The following is a 13,372-nucleotide window of genomic DNA, read 5'->3' on the forward strand; positions in this document are numbered from 1 at the left end:
CAGTGCGAAAATTACCCGAACTTTTTATCGATGACGTAATCAATTGCGAAGACAATCTTTTCAAAGAAAACTTTCCTTTTGGCCAAAAATATGCAAGGCTTTTTGTCACTCGTTTGCACAGTTTGAGAGCCACTGTATCGATATTTGCAGACGTTACGCAGCGATAAGAAAGCCTATAAACAAACCATTCATCAATGTCAGATTACATTACCAACTTTTGGTTCCTTTTCGCGGAAATTTCGCTTCAATTTCGTTCAGTCGTTTTTGGTCAGCGTTATGAAAACTGTTATTATCACTCTGCTTTTGGCCTTTGAGGTGGATAAAATATATTACAAAATTGAAAAGAATTCTAGAAAGATTTATTTAAGGTTTTAGCTGAGCAGCCACGGGCTTTGAACAGCTTGTGCTCGTACTTAGATGAAGGAAATGATACGGCTTCCAATCTGGGCAATACCAAGAAATGCTTCGCACGCTATTTACCCGAGTTGGAAAACCAAGGATCCACCTGGTCGCAGGGGTACAGTGACTGCCAAGAATGCACCACCAATGATCGACAGTCTGTTCTAGCAGATGCCTTTGAGGCACAGGAAAAGATTCGGGAAGTCGCCTTAAGCATTAGTTCCTTTATAGACCAGTGTTTGTCCCTCACGGATTCCCTGGAATTTTTCACCTGCTTTGCCAAAATGGTGAGTAAGTGTTGTTTGCGAAGAGTTCTTTTCAACAAAATTTATTTACAGTCCAAGACGCAGCTGACCAATGTGTACAGTATTTCCTATAATTCCTCTGAGCAGGCCTTAATCCTGAATCAGAAATTGAGCCGCATAGAAATGGAGCATTATCAGTGTACAAATGAAACCGAACATAATTATGTCCAAGGAACGGATCAGATCTTCCGATCGTTGGATCGTTGCTTGCAGCAGAATGAAGAAAAATAACTTTTATGAACGTTACATTCGATGTTAATATCTAATCTATGGCAACGTCTCTATTTACTGCAATATATCAAAAGCTGACTGTATCAGTATTTGTTCTTTTATATTTATAACACATCTACATTGTTCATACTTTTAAGTTTTAGAGGTTAATTGAGATTATATATTTGTTTTAAGAACTAAATATTGAATCAGCTGATTATCTTTAATAGAATACATTGTTTGTCCTAAAGCTTGAACCATTTCCTTTATACTACTTCGTTCTTAAGTTTTTAAGGAAATAAGTTCTTTACAGTATCTTTTCTTATTAATAGTTTTTTCTAGGAAATTAATATCAATTGGCAGTAATTTGCCTTCATAAATGGTGTTTATTCACCTTTTTTCTTACTGTTTACATAGCAACAGATAAGCCATGTTTACTGTATTGGCTCATCGACTTCCGATCGACACTGGGTTAGCTCCTTGTGGGCCTGCCTAAGATCCTCCATGTAGTTCTTTTGGGCATCCAGGCTGCAAAGCAGGAATATCCTGTGCACTGCATCGTAGTCCTCATGCAGACGTGTGTAAGCACTTGTGGCATTGTAATTTATTTCGGTCAAGATGTCCAGGTTGCGAGTTCCCTAAAGTAAAAAAATTATTAATATTGGTATTCTTTTAAGCTAAAAGCACTTTTAAAAAGCCCCCTTTCTTAATGTTAAAGTAAACCTGTACCTAATCCTTTTTGTCAACTTTCATAGACTTCTTTCGTTGTTATCTAAATGCAACATAGCAGATAATGCACCTAATGACAAACGAACTGATAAAGGTAGTGTTTTCTTTCTTTCCAAGTGCAAGTATCTCGTCACCGTTGGGTATTCGTTTAGTTCTGTTAACATCATCTTGAAGCTGAGATAACTTACGTTCTCGTTGATGCACTTGAAGTATTCCAGATCGTCCACCAAGGTGTCACAGATCCGCAGACTTCCGCACACCGCACTGGATCCCAGCTCGATTTGCATTCGCTCCAGCTCCACATCGACCTCCAAACTTATCATGGTTTCGTTGGCGTTCAGTTGGCACAGATCGTAGGAATCGGAGTACGCTTGCGAGGCGTTGGCACATGCAATGGTAAACTCATCATGGCATTCGTCTATGTTGAGATCTGGTTCGGGAGTGGGCCACTCGAACCCTTCAGTGGTCTCTGAACATCCCAACAAAGGGAATATCAACAACAAGGTAAGCAGCCAGCAGAGGCGACAGCTGGTCTCCGTTTTCAATATTTTCCGTAGCACTTCCATTTGCCCGCCGATCTCGAATGCCGCTGAAGAACCAACGACGGCGATCGAACGCCGAGCGGCTAATTGATCATTTCCTAATAACTCGTTGCTTTGCCATTCGGCTTTATTGACCAGCCCGAAGGCCAGCTATATACGACAAGTTCAGGTGCTCCACTTATCTGCCGTCGTGCGAAAAGATTGCCAGTGCCGTTCGGAGCCCTCTGATCCGATCTCCCAAGCGAGCAGTGCGAAAAACCAGTAGTCAAATGTTGTGGCGCTTGTCTACTTAACTGAGACAAGCGAGGCAATTCATAACGCTGCCGGTTATCAGTGATAGGTGTTCCCAGTGACGGATTTAGGGAGGGGCTTAATAGACTTTATGCCCTGAATATACAGCTCGGAGGAAACGTGAAATGTGCAGTTTCAACCTTCCTGGGAAGTAATATATTTTACTCTAAAATAATATTCCAAGAAATCCCCTTTGTAAAAATCCCCCGTGCGTCCCTGCTTTCACCCTTCTGTATAATACATTTGCAGTCGAACCCAAAAGTATTCTACGCTTTGTACGCAATCGCTTTATTTGGAACTTTAAGGCACTTGAAAATACGAAATTGAATGCAATAAATAATTTAACAGATTTTGCGTTTAGAAGAAACGCTTGAAAAGATTCCAACGACCCTTGTTTGCCAAGGGAGCGGATCTGAAGAGGTCCTCCTCGGGTGAACGCTCTGTGGTTGGTTCGACGGTGGAGGGAGCAGCGGTGGAGGGAGCAGCGGTGGAGGGAGCAGCGGTCGAGGGAGCAGCGGTGCTTGGCTCAACGGTGGAGGGAGCAGCAGTAGAGGGAGCAGCGGTAGATGGAGCAGCGGTAGATTGAGCAGCAGTGCTTGGTGCGACAGTGGAGGGAACGGCGGTGGAGGGAGCAGCTGTGGATGGAGCAGCGGTAGAGGGAGCAGCGGTAGAGGGAGCTGCAGTAGAGGGAGCAGCGGTGCTGGGAACAGCGGTGCTGGGAGCAGCGGTGGAAGGAGCTGCGGTGGAGGGAGCAGCTGTACTAGGAGCAACAGTGCTGGGAGCAGCTGTGCTTGGAGCAGCTGTACTGGGAGCAGCAGTGCTTGGAGCTTCAGTGTTAGGAGCAGCGGTGCTTGGAGCTTCAGTGTTAGGAGCAGCGGTGCTAGGAGCAGCGGTGCTAGGAGCAGCAGTGCTAGGAGCAGCAGTGCTTGGAGCAGCAGTGCTAGGAGCCTCCGTGCTAGGAGGAACAGTGGTGGTGACCTCTCCTCCCTTCAGACAGACGTTCAGGGTCTCGTCACAGACGTCCATGTCGTGGGCGTAATCCGCACGAGCCTCATCCACACAGGCAGTGTAATCCGTCTCGATCACGCTGTACTTGGCACTGATGCGAGTGTAGTCCAGGCTGGAGTCACTGTTGAGGGTGAACATGGTCTTGTAGCTGTCAGAGGACTGAAAGAAAAAAATTTTAATTAATACTGATAGGAGCAATCTATTTATGATTCTCTTTTAATTTTACGAAAGCCTTATCAGTAAAGAATACCACGGAAAGGAATGATAATACAATATATGCCCCAATCGCCAATTTATATAATATTATTTGTGTCAAAATGTAGAGATATATGATAAAAAAGAATAGTAAAACGCGTATTTCCACCTAATTACCACCAATTAAAAGTTAATCTTATTATACTACTACAGAATAGGTAATGCTTACGGCATCTCGGTAGCACTGGAAGAATTCCAGGCCATCGACTTTCTCATCGCAACTGTTCAGGTTGAAGCACATGGCGTTGGTGCGGTCCAGAAGGCTCTCCCGCTCGGAGGCGCTCTCCTGGGTGAGTGCGGTCCGGCCATCATTGCGGGTCCTCACGCATCCGGTGTACCTCACGTTGTAGCCCATGACCACGTTGGTCTGGTCCTCCACGTAGTGGTTGAAGCAGTCGTCGACCAGATCGGCGTTATCCCGCGCCTGGGGAGTGGCCATCAAGGTGCGCACGGCGAACTGCTGGCGAGCCAACATGTTGAACAGGTCGGCGGGATGTTGGTCCTCCAGGGCGAATCCACTGGTGGCCAAAAGCAGGCACAGACCGATCGAGAACTTCATGTTTACTACTTCGTTTTAACAAACCGACTTCACGGATCGAGAGTTCGTACTGAAAGCCACCGGTCTTTGGTTCATATTTTTATAGCCCTGTTCTATCAAAATTTTCGGCAGTTGGAGAAGTCATTGAGAAGTCATTAAATCGCTTTGATTAAAAGCTAATTAAGCTGTTATCTTGTTCTCGAAATCGGCGCCGAGATTCCTTCCGATTTCATTTTAATAAGTTTTTCTCTGACCCAACGCTCCATAAATAGCCGGGGCGTTATCTGGCATTGGTAATGGCTAATATAGTTGGCCGATTATCAGCTGACCACTTTTGATTGATTCGTTAATGTGTGGTTGGTCAAACGGCAGTAAACACTGTACCTTGCGATAAGCACGAGTATCTTTAGTGGGTTGTACAATGAATCACACGGTTCCTATTTCCAAGTGTATTACTTGTTGTTCCCCTAAAATTGTAATCGGAAAATCTGGGTTACTGGTCGATACCAATTTTGCAATGCCATCGATTACTGAGTAATTTGACATAATTTGATAAAAAGAAACGGGCTTGCTTTTTATGTTTTTTAATATAAATAATTAATGTATATTTATTTATTGGATTTTTTGTATTGTTTAATATAGGATTAGAAAGCTCTTTGTCTTACTGACTCTTGAACAAGAGCTGCAGGCTCTTCAGTATCCGCTGCATTTCCCTGTTGTTCTGACTAGACACCGACCTCAGATCCTCCTCGGGAGCGGCTTCCTTCTCGGATGGGGATTCGGGATCAACAGAGGACGATTCACTTGTGGAATCTGTGGCAGCAGATGAGGAGTCAGTAGAGGATTCCGTGGCGTCAGAGGAGGAATCAGTCGAGGATTCCGTAGCAGCAGATGAAGAGTCAGTCGAAGACTCCGTCACATCAGAGGACGAATCAGTTGAGGACTCCGTGGCAGCAGACGAAGAATCGGTTGAGGAGTCTGTTACATCAGAGGAGGAATCAGTCGAGGATTCCGTAGCAGCAGACGAAGAATCGGTTGAAGAGTCCGTCGCATCAGAGGAAGAGTCAGTTGAGGAATCGGTGACAACAGAGGACGAATCAGTGGAGGAATCGGTGACAACAGAGGACGAATCAGTAGAGGAATCGGTGACAACAGAGGACGAATCAGTGGAGGAATCGGTGACAACAGAGGACGTATCAGTTGAGGATTCAGTGACTGGGGTTTCGGTGCTCGTGGTTGACTCGGGAATGGGAGCACCACTGATGCAGCTGCCCAGATCCTCGTAGAGCTTAGCGGAGTTCTCGGCGTAGGCCCTCTGGGTCTTGTTGGTGCAGACGTACTCGTTCACTTTAATGAGACGCACCTCCTCTTGCACAAAAGCCAAAAGTTCGGAGGCGTTGGCGGAGATGGTGAACATGGACTTGGTGCCGTTGGAGCCCTGGAAAAATAGGAAAATAAGTTATTACTATCATATATTTACAGCTATTAAAAATACTTGTTTTAAATTAGTTTTTAAAATAAGTCTTATACATAATAGAAATGATAGAAAATCACCTCATGTCAAAATGTTTTTATCTATGACTTATCAGCATGATTGTTAAAAAAAATTGATTTTTTTAATTGTTAAAATTTATACGTCAGTAAAGGGAATAGTCCAATTTAATTATCAGTATTCATTAAGATTTCGGAATATATATGTTAATAAGTTAAGTGCATTAACTTACGGCTTCACTGTAGCACTGGAAGTACTCCTCGGCGGCTTCCTTTTCACTGCAGACCGTGAGGGCCTCGCAGGAGCTCACGGCGGAGGCGTCGATGGCATCGCGGTCGTCCTTGGTCTTGTCGTTGATCTGGGAGACCTCCAGGGCGGACTCCTCCAGACAGCCCTTGAAGTTGTTCTGGTAGGCGGTCAGCTCGTCGTTCAGCAGGGGGCTGTAGTAGTTGAGGCACTCGATGGAGTGGTCGCTGTCGGAGATGAGGTCACGGGATTGGATGAGGAACTGGAGGAAGTCGGCGCTCGGATTCGTGGGCTGCCACAAGGGATACGGCACTGCCAGAATCTCACTGAGGCCAATGGCCAAAAGAAGGATGCACAACTTGGCTTGCATTTTAGGAGGATTTCAGTTCACTTTTTCTAGGAGCTATTTTAGACCTTCACGTTTCAACGATCGATTCGCACTTGTTGGATTTAAGAGGCAGCTGCAGTATTTATAGGCGCCGCGCTCGAGTGGTCCATAAAAAAATATTCCTGCCTTAGTGTTGAGTAAAAAAGCCATGTTATTGCCGTGTTATTGCCTAAGTTTTAGCCTATCACTCGAGCTATCTCAAAAAGCCAGGCGCAGCGTAGTTATCATTCTTATCGGTTTTATAACCACCACTCCACGGAACCCGCCCGGCAAATCCAGCTCAAGGGTTTCCTCCGCCCCGCTCCCAAAAGTTTTGCTCAGTTAGATCAGCACGCCATCGATGTCAACACTTCCCGGAATCGGTCTTTGTGCGTACCTGCCAAATTGGCCAAAGGAATAACACTTTCCCTGGAGGAATACGGAAAGAAGGAACCCAAATGGCTAAGATGGCAACTGTCCTAAGCGAATCTAATCAGTTGGAGTGGAATTCTTGCGAAGACACACGTGCAGTCTGTATGTCTGTCTTATAGTTCGATTCCAAGGAATCTCGCGAAACAAGTTAAAGTGTGCCATATCGAGGCAAAAAAATCAGAATTCCGATTCGATCGTCATTTGGAGTGTTTTTTATTGGTCAGAAATGGCTTTTGATAAAGCTATTAACTTGAAAAAGTATAAACAAGTGAGCAGGCTAGGGTTGAGTGTCCCGCAAAGGGAATAATTAATTATAGAACAAGGTCTTAAGGATTTCCCAAGCCTTATCAACTGAATGGAAGGAGATCGCTAGTTGATTTGGGTAAAGTTTTATGACTAACAACCAATCAATACGCACTTGAACTCTATCGCAGTCGCTTGTCGGTCACTTACAGCCGACATGATAATTACATTTGGAAAAGTGTAATGACTCACTCGGGCTATTATTGTTGGCCCAAATAAATAAATTGAGGTAGTTGGCCGAGCTAAAAGCTCTGCCTGTGCATAATTATCAGAGCTCAGTGGAGTGGAGGAGATCACATCAAGGATTCGGGAGCTGCGGAAGCAAGGACATCTTCTAATTTGCATATCTTAATTGCGTGTTCTTTGCGAGTGTGTGCGTGTGTGAGTGCGAGTGTGTGTGTGTGAATGCTGCTGCATTCCACGCCAATGGCATGATGCAAGGATGCAAAGATGCAAGGATGCAAAGATGCCAGGATGCAGGATGCGATAGCTCGCAAAGTTATTGGCTTTATTTTGGCAAAGTGAAATCTCCCCTTTGCACAGCGCTTCTAATTTCTTTTAATTGCTGTGACAACAAGCCCGCCGGCAGCTGCACAAACAATAACAACGCATGCAATTAAATTTGAATAAAAAGACACCGCTAGGAAAATGCCTCGGCTGTTTACTTAACTGTTACCACTACCTTTAAGTGCCCCGCCCCTGCAATTGCTAACTTCGCCCCCTTTGTTTTTCCTGCCCGGGGTAAACTTTTCCCAGGCTGATTTACATGTTTGTCCTTCCCCCGTTAACCGACCCTTCTACCGCCCCCTTCGCCGCCCGTGTCCTGCGGATCTTTGATAAACTTGGACTGATGGCAAATGCAAAAAGTTTTATTTGCATCGCATCAGGTTGGTTTCCTGCTCGGTTTTCCACCTAGATCGACCGTTAATTAAGTAAGTTGCAATGGGTTTTAGTTTCTCGTTTGAGTTTCCAGATTGACTTCATCACTAGATGCCATCTGCTTGGGTTTTGAGTGGAGCCAGCCCCTCATCCTTTACCGCTCCTTAATACCCTCTATTATTTTGCAATTATCTAGAGTGTTCCCCTTTAACATCTTTTATTTGACCAGTTTCAAGCAGAGGAGATTCATAAATTAAGCTTATAATGTTTGTTATGTTTCTTTTAAATTTCTGTAAGATTACATCTTTCACAACTCTATTTTGAAATACAGTTTGCAATGTTCATTTTAATAAATCTTTGGAGATGTACAATTTACGTGAATATTCTCATATTCTTAGAAAATGTGTCTGAAGATACTTTTCAGACCCTTCCTCTGGTGCGCGCTATGAGCACTGTTGCCTTCATCGGATCCAAAGTGCGCAATTGTCGAGGGGGAGATCGTTGTTGTGGTTGTTACCTCATCTGTGCTGGAAGATATCAGGACGGTGGTAGTGGTGGTGGGCTCGGTGGTCGTGGTGGTGGGCTCGGTGGTCGTGGTGGTGGGTTCGGTAGTCGTGGTGGTGGTGGTGGTGATCTCTGGCACAGGCGACAGACCCATTAGGCAGCTTTGAAGGTCTTGATATGTGTTTCCAGAACGGGGCTCGTAATTCCGTCTCGAAATGTTGAAGCAAAGCTCACGGGTAAATTGGAGCTGTTCGACTTCTTGACCCAGGGAACTATACAATTTCGAGGCATTGAAGGCCACACTGTCCAACACCTTTGATTCAATCGGACCCTAAAATATATAATTGAATCTCATCAAAAATAGTACTAAATTGTATGTATAGAGAAAAAAGTGAAAAACTGAGCTACGTCAGTATTTACGCATATGTGTAAAAAATACATCTAATATTTGTTAACTCAATTAAGTAACTCACATTGTTCGCATAGCAGTTCAGTGACTCCTGGCTGTTATCCAGAAAATCGCAGTCGAGCACCCTCATGCAGGATTCGTAGGTGGTATTGCTGACATCCCAAACAGAGGTGTCATACCGCTTCAGGACTCCAGAGCGGCCTTCGTCGTAACTAACCGAGCACTGCTCGTATTCCTTGTCGTAGGCTGCGAGGTCAGAGTTCAAAATCGGGTTGTAATAGTTGAAGCAGGCGGCGGCCAGTTGGGGGGTTATTCCGTTGCTGCTCGCTGGTGGCACTCATTAGCTCGAACATTCTCGAGTGTCCTGAGATCAGGGCGGGACTCGCGATGCAGGAGCCGATGGCCACGGTGGCCAGCAGGATGGCAGTTAGCTGGGAGTGCATGTTGCTCGCTTCACGGTTCGTTCGTAACTTGGTCTAAACCGACGGCTAGCCAATGCTTTTATGCCCCCGAAATCTTTGAAGTGCTTTGCGATCGGCGGGGCTTTCTCCTATCTTCCTGTTGATAAGAAGTATCAATAAAGCAATCACCCTACGTACCGGACTTGGGCTACTCGTTTTTCCTTGATCAACCCGTAAACAATGAGCCAACTGGCAGGTCGCTATCGAACATATCGGCCATCGAATAGAGGTCATTCTACTGTTGCCACTGCTGAATGATCGAGAATCTAATTATAAACGACTTTTTAATGCGAAAAAACCCTCCGATATCACGGCCCTCCCCTGCAGTCTGGTTTGCATAACCCGAATTTGGCCAAAACAAAGCACCTTGGGGGTTGGTGACTAACTCAAAGTTGCTAGACGAAAATAATTGGAGCGAAAAAGGGGAACCCTGAGTGGAAAAGCCGACGGAAATTGCAGAACCCTCTTGTATTTTTAGTCAAACTCTCGCCAAGATTCCAAGAAGTGATTACCACAATACGATTCCACGATTCCTTTTTTATTGGTTCCGGCGCAGTAAATAATATTGATTAATAATTCAAGTACCAATTATTCTTAAATTTCTTATCATGCTCTTAATCTCTTGCCAATTGCTTGTGATTAAGACTACTTTTAAATAAAAAGTGATGTAGTCATTTTTTATATGTATTGAAACCTTGTTTTTTTTTTTTTTAGTTATTCCTAACTGTAATTAAAATATCTTTGGGGCATATGACAGTAAAAAAAAAGACATGTGCGCTTTTAAATATGTGTAAACAAAAACTTATCAGTAATCTTTAAAAAAATATATTTTTTCTGTGTCGAGGCTTAATTCCGTAAGGATACAATTAACTGATTTAATGAAGTGAGTAATTGTCTGCCAAAAACATAAAAAAAAAAAGCGTGGCAATTAGATAACAGGTTAATATTGATAAAATGGAACAAAATTGATCGAAAACCTATGATAAGTAAAACAAGAGAGGAAGCTAGCTTCGGCAAGCCGAAGCTTATATACCCTTGCAGTCATCAAATATATCGATCAAAATGCATAAGAGCTAAACAACATCGAAACTATTACGATTTTTCTATTCATTTTCCATATTTTCGACTATTGTTTGTATGGCAGCTATTTGATATAGTTGTCCGATTTTGATGAAATTTAATATGCAATTCAAGAGCAGTTAGAAAACTCGATATTCCAAAAATTATGTTTGTCTGATGGAAAACAACGATGGTTTAGTTTTATTTCACATATTTCTAAATAGATTTTTCGATCTTTCCTATGGCCGCTATATGATAACGTTGTCGGATTTTAATGAAATTTTTTTCTCTATTCAAGGGTTATTAAAAAACTCCATGTTTTAAAAATCATGCTCGTGGGATTAAAAACAACGACGTTATAATTTTTTTTCATTATTTATATATATATTTTTTGATCTTTTGTATGACAGCTATATGGTGAAGTTATTCGATTTTGATAAAATTTTATCAGAAATTCAATAGTGCTCAGAAAACGTCATCTAGAAGAAATCAAGTCGATCTGATCAAAAACAACGGCGTTAGAATTTTTTATTTTAATCTTTTGTATGGGAGCTATCCTATATAGTCGCCCGATCCGGCCCGTTCCGACTTATATACTGCGTGCAATAATTACACACCTTTTGGGAAAGATTCAGCAAGATAGCTTTAAAACTGAGAGACTAGTTTGGGCAAAAACGGACAGGAGGACAGACGGGCAGACGGGCAGACGGACCAACGGACAGACGTACAGACGTATTTCGATTCAGATCGTGATGCTGATCAAGAATATATATACTTTATGGGGTCTGAGGTGTCTCCTTCACTGCGTTGCAAACTTCTGGCCAAAATTATAATACCCTTCGCTCTGCAAGGGTATAAAATTGTATAACTGATGCAAAATTATAAACTTGTAATCTAGAAGATTGGGCTAGTTTTTTTAGTGCTGAGCTGCTCATCAAAATAATAGATTTATATGAAAATATTATATATAAGCTGATACAGAGCTTGCCAAATTTACTTTGAAAAACAAAAACAATGAAATAAAATCTCGGTTAGGTAAACTTTTTCCTTATCGGCAATAAAACTTTACGTCATTGATTGTAGATAGCCACGATTTGATCTATAAACGATTTAAAGAGTCGTGATAACAAATGTTGAATTCAATTAACGTGGTATATAAAAATTGTAATAACCATTAAATATTTTGTCATTATATTTTTTTTATTCGCGATAATTTCTTAGCCAATACGTTTTAAAATATTTTGTAGCTGCTTACGAAGGCCACTTCTGTTTTCATAGGACTTAAATTGAGAAATGGACGAAGGCGCTTTCGTTTGGTGAAAACAGACACCGCTTTCATGTTCCAGAAGAAATTCCGGAGCTTCCATAATCCTAGGGCCTTTTCTTCTGTCTAGATGTTTATAAGACGTATCAATAGGAAAATCGACCATCAATTAAAAAATACAACATTTGCTTCCGCTAATTTGCTAATTTTTAATGTGAATGTCTCCTGCTATCGTTATTATTAAGCCACTCCCTCGATGTCTGGTTGAAATAGCCTAGGATTTTGCCAACAAAAAGCACATTGAGTGTGGGTGAGTAATTAAAATTATTGTGGCAGTTAAGTTAATAAGCGCAAGTTAGCGTAAACAGTCTTCCGGAAACTTCTGAAGATTGTGGAATTTTCCACATATCGATGTTTTAAAGTTCCAAGAACTAGATTAACGTTACTGCGTTTAACTTATAATTTGAAAAATAGCAAAACAAGTATTTAATATTCACCAATTCAATTGCAAAGCAAACAATTTATTTTAAGTTTCGACATCTTTAATTTTTAACAAAGGAGATAATAATTTAATTATCCTAATTCATCGAAACGAATGCCAACGTCCACGGGGCGTATGATTAATATTATTTACCTGCCATTGCAGGAATGCAGTTCTTCAGCTGTCGCTGGCTGCTCTTCTGTCTGAGCTGCATACTAAACAGTGCTTCGGATGCCACTGCTCTGCAACGAAAAAAAGATGCACTGAGAAATATATTAGTTTCAGAAACTCGTATAGTAACTTAAATAGTTTTCATGTTTAATGAAATGTTTGGAAGGTCCCCCTAAAGCTAAAAGTTACCACTGTTGTGGAAAGTACCGAAATTATCTGTCAGGAAATAGCTATCCTCTGACCAGTTTGGGTCTCGACTATTTCGCCGTGTGCAAATACTTGCTCCAGGCGCTCATTTCCACTCGGAGCTGTCAGGACGAAATGAAGTCGAGCAGCGGCTGCCGGCTTTCGGTTCCGTTGAGTTCCGCTGAGCTTCGCTGAGTGAAGAGAAGCAGCCGCTGATGGATTGTCAGTCGCGGGACGAGCTGTTAAATGGGGCACAAATAAGTGTAATTGTTTTGTAAATGGCCCCGTAGTGAAACAATTTCCAATGCCACTCCGCGTCCGTCTTCTGTCAGCCAGCTGGTTGGCAACTTACTCACTCGCCTTCCACTTGAGTCACCCGAAGAAAAATCACCTGGCGTATTGGCTATAATTGAATTTATAGCACCCTCTTCTTTAGTACTTCCCAACCGATTTCTGCAGCGACATGAAAACACATTGCCCAAGTGACTTACCAACTATTAGCCACCATAAAGAAATAAAATGTCAGGAAATTTGATAACATGATTATAGATGTCAAAGAAATCCATCTAATCAAAATCGATTGGAGTGGTTTTGAAATCACAGGGGATTCCTTTATTGGAGTCCTCTAGAAATTTCAAGAGGTATTATGGGGACCGGAAGAAGAAGTAAAATAGAAAGGCACAGAGGTAAATACCCCTTTCAAAACTGTTAATCATTTCAAGCCAACTTTGAAGCCGCAGATTACATTTAAAAACTTTTATTATTTAAGTTAGTTATAAATTGTGGTATCTCAATTTTTTTATGGAAATAAAACTATGATTTATATGCCATTAGCTGACAT

General features: G+C 42.3%; 5 protein-coding genes across 5 annotated transcripts; 1 reads left to right on the forward strand and 4 right to left on the reverse strand.

Annotated features, from left to right (window-relative positions):
• Positions 1 to 217: 217 nt before the first annotated feature.
• LOC108093975 lies at positions 218 to 1,164 on the forward strand. The gene is made up of 3 exons (XM_017194382.1): positions 218 to 315; positions 369 to 686; positions 738 to 1,164. Exons 1-3 carry the CDS (start codon positions 277 to 279, stop codon positions 933 to 935), a joined length of 555 nt encoding a protein of 184 aa, XP_017049871.1. The 5' UTR covers positions 218 to 276; the 3' UTR covers positions 936 to 1,164.
• On the reverse strand, positions 1,019 to 2,308 carry LOC108093974. The gene is made up of 2 exons (XM_017194381.1): positions 1,832 to 2,308; positions 1,019 to 1,552 (listed from the first exon to the last, which is right to left on the reverse strand). The coding sequence occupies exons 1-2, from the start codon at positions 2,207 to 2,209 to the stop codon at positions 1,349 to 1,351; spliced, it is 582 nt and encodes a 193-aa protein (XP_017049870.1). The 5' UTR covers positions 2,210 to 2,308; the 3' UTR covers positions 1,019 to 1,348.
• Positions 2,309 to 2,747: 439 nt separating this feature from the next.
• LOC108093971 (cold shock-induced protein TIR1) lies at positions 2,748 to 4,469 on the reverse strand. Its single transcript, XM_017194377.2, has 2 exons — positions 3,909 to 4,469; positions 2,748 to 3,643 (listed from the first exon to the last, which is right to left on the reverse strand). The coding sequence occupies exons 1-2, from the start codon at positions 4,296 to 4,298 to the stop codon at positions 2,834 to 2,836; spliced, it is 1,200 nt and encodes a 399-aa protein (XP_017049866.1). The 5' UTR covers positions 4,299 to 4,469; the 3' UTR covers positions 2,748 to 2,833.
• Positions 4,470 to 4,845: 376 nt separating this feature from the next.
• On the reverse strand, positions 4,846 to 6,452 carry LOC108093972 (cell wall protein IFF6). The gene is made up of 2 exons (XM_017194378.1): positions 6,002 to 6,452; positions 4,846 to 5,715 (listed from the first exon to the last, which is right to left on the reverse strand). Exons 1-2 carry the CDS (start codon positions 6,383 to 6,385, stop codon positions 4,939 to 4,941), a joined length of 1,161 nt encoding a protein of 386 aa, XP_017049867.1. The 5' UTR covers positions 6,386 to 6,452; the 3' UTR covers positions 4,846 to 4,938.
• A 1,870-nt stretch (positions 6,453 to 8,322) lies between these two features.
• LOC108093635 (zinc metalloproteinase nas-14) lies at positions 8,323 to 9,084 on the reverse strand. Its single transcript, XM_017193793.2, has 2 exons — positions 8,974 to 9,084; positions 8,323 to 8,831 (listed from the first exon to the last, which is right to left on the reverse strand). Exons 1-2 carry the CDS (start codon positions 9,037 to 9,039, stop codon positions 8,391 to 8,393), a joined length of 507 nt encoding a protein of 168 aa, XP_017049282.2. The 5' UTR covers positions 9,040 to 9,084; the 3' UTR covers positions 8,323 to 8,390.
• Positions 9,085 to 13,372: the final 4,288 nt, after the last annotated feature.

The sequence above is a fragment of the Drosophila ficusphila genome, unplaced genomic scaffold, assembly GCF_018152265.1.
Source record: "Drosophila ficusphila isolate 14025-0441.05 unplaced genomic scaffold, ASM1815226v1 contig_414, whole genome shotgun sequence".
NCBI lineage: Eukaryota > Metazoa > Arthropoda > Insecta > Diptera > Drosophilidae > Drosophila > Drosophila ficusphila.

Coding starts and splice junctions, on each gene's coding strand:
- LOC108093974 (XM_017194381.1), bottom strand. CDS start 2,209: ATGGAAGTGCTACGGAAAATATTGAAAACGGAGACCAGCTGTCGCCTC. Junction 1,553..1,831: donor TCAAGTGCATCAACGAGAAC/GTAAGTTATCTC, acceptor TTTTTACTTTAG/GGAACTCGCAACCTGGACAT.
- LOC108093635 (XM_017193793.2), bottom strand. CDS start 9,039: ATGAGGGTGCTCGACTGCGATTTTCTGGATAACAGCCAGGAGTCACTG. Junction 8,832..8,973: donor TGAACTGCTATGCGAACAAT/GTGAGTTACTTA, acceptor TATATATTTTAG/GGTCCGATTGAATCAAAGGT.
- LOC108093972 (XM_017194378.1), bottom strand. CDS start 6,385: ATGCAAGCCAAGTTGTGCATCCTTCTTTTGGCCATTGGCCTCAGTGAG. Junction 5,716..6,001: donor TCCAGTGCTACAGTGAAGCC/GTAAGTTAATGC, acceptor CTATTTTTCCAG/GGCTCCAACGGCACCAAGTC.
- LOC108093975 (XM_017194382.1), top strand. CDS start 277: ATGAAAACTGTTATTATCACTCTGCTTTTGGCCTTTGAG. Junction 316..368: donor CTCTGCTTTTGGCCTTTGAG/GTGGATAAAATA, acceptor GATTTATTTAAG/GTTTTAGCTGAGCAGCCACG. Junction 687..737: donor TCACCTGCTTTGCCAAAATG/GTGAGTAAGTGT, acceptor ATTTATTTACAG/TCCAAGACGCAGCTGACCAA.
- LOC108093971 (XM_017194377.2), bottom strand. CDS start 4,298: ATGAAGTTCTCGATCGGTCTGTGCCTGCTTTTGGCCACCAGTGGATTC. Junction 3,644..3,908: donor TCCAGTGCTACCGAGATGCC/GTAAGCATTACC, acceptor TTTTTCTTTCAG/TCCTCTGACAGCTACAAGAC.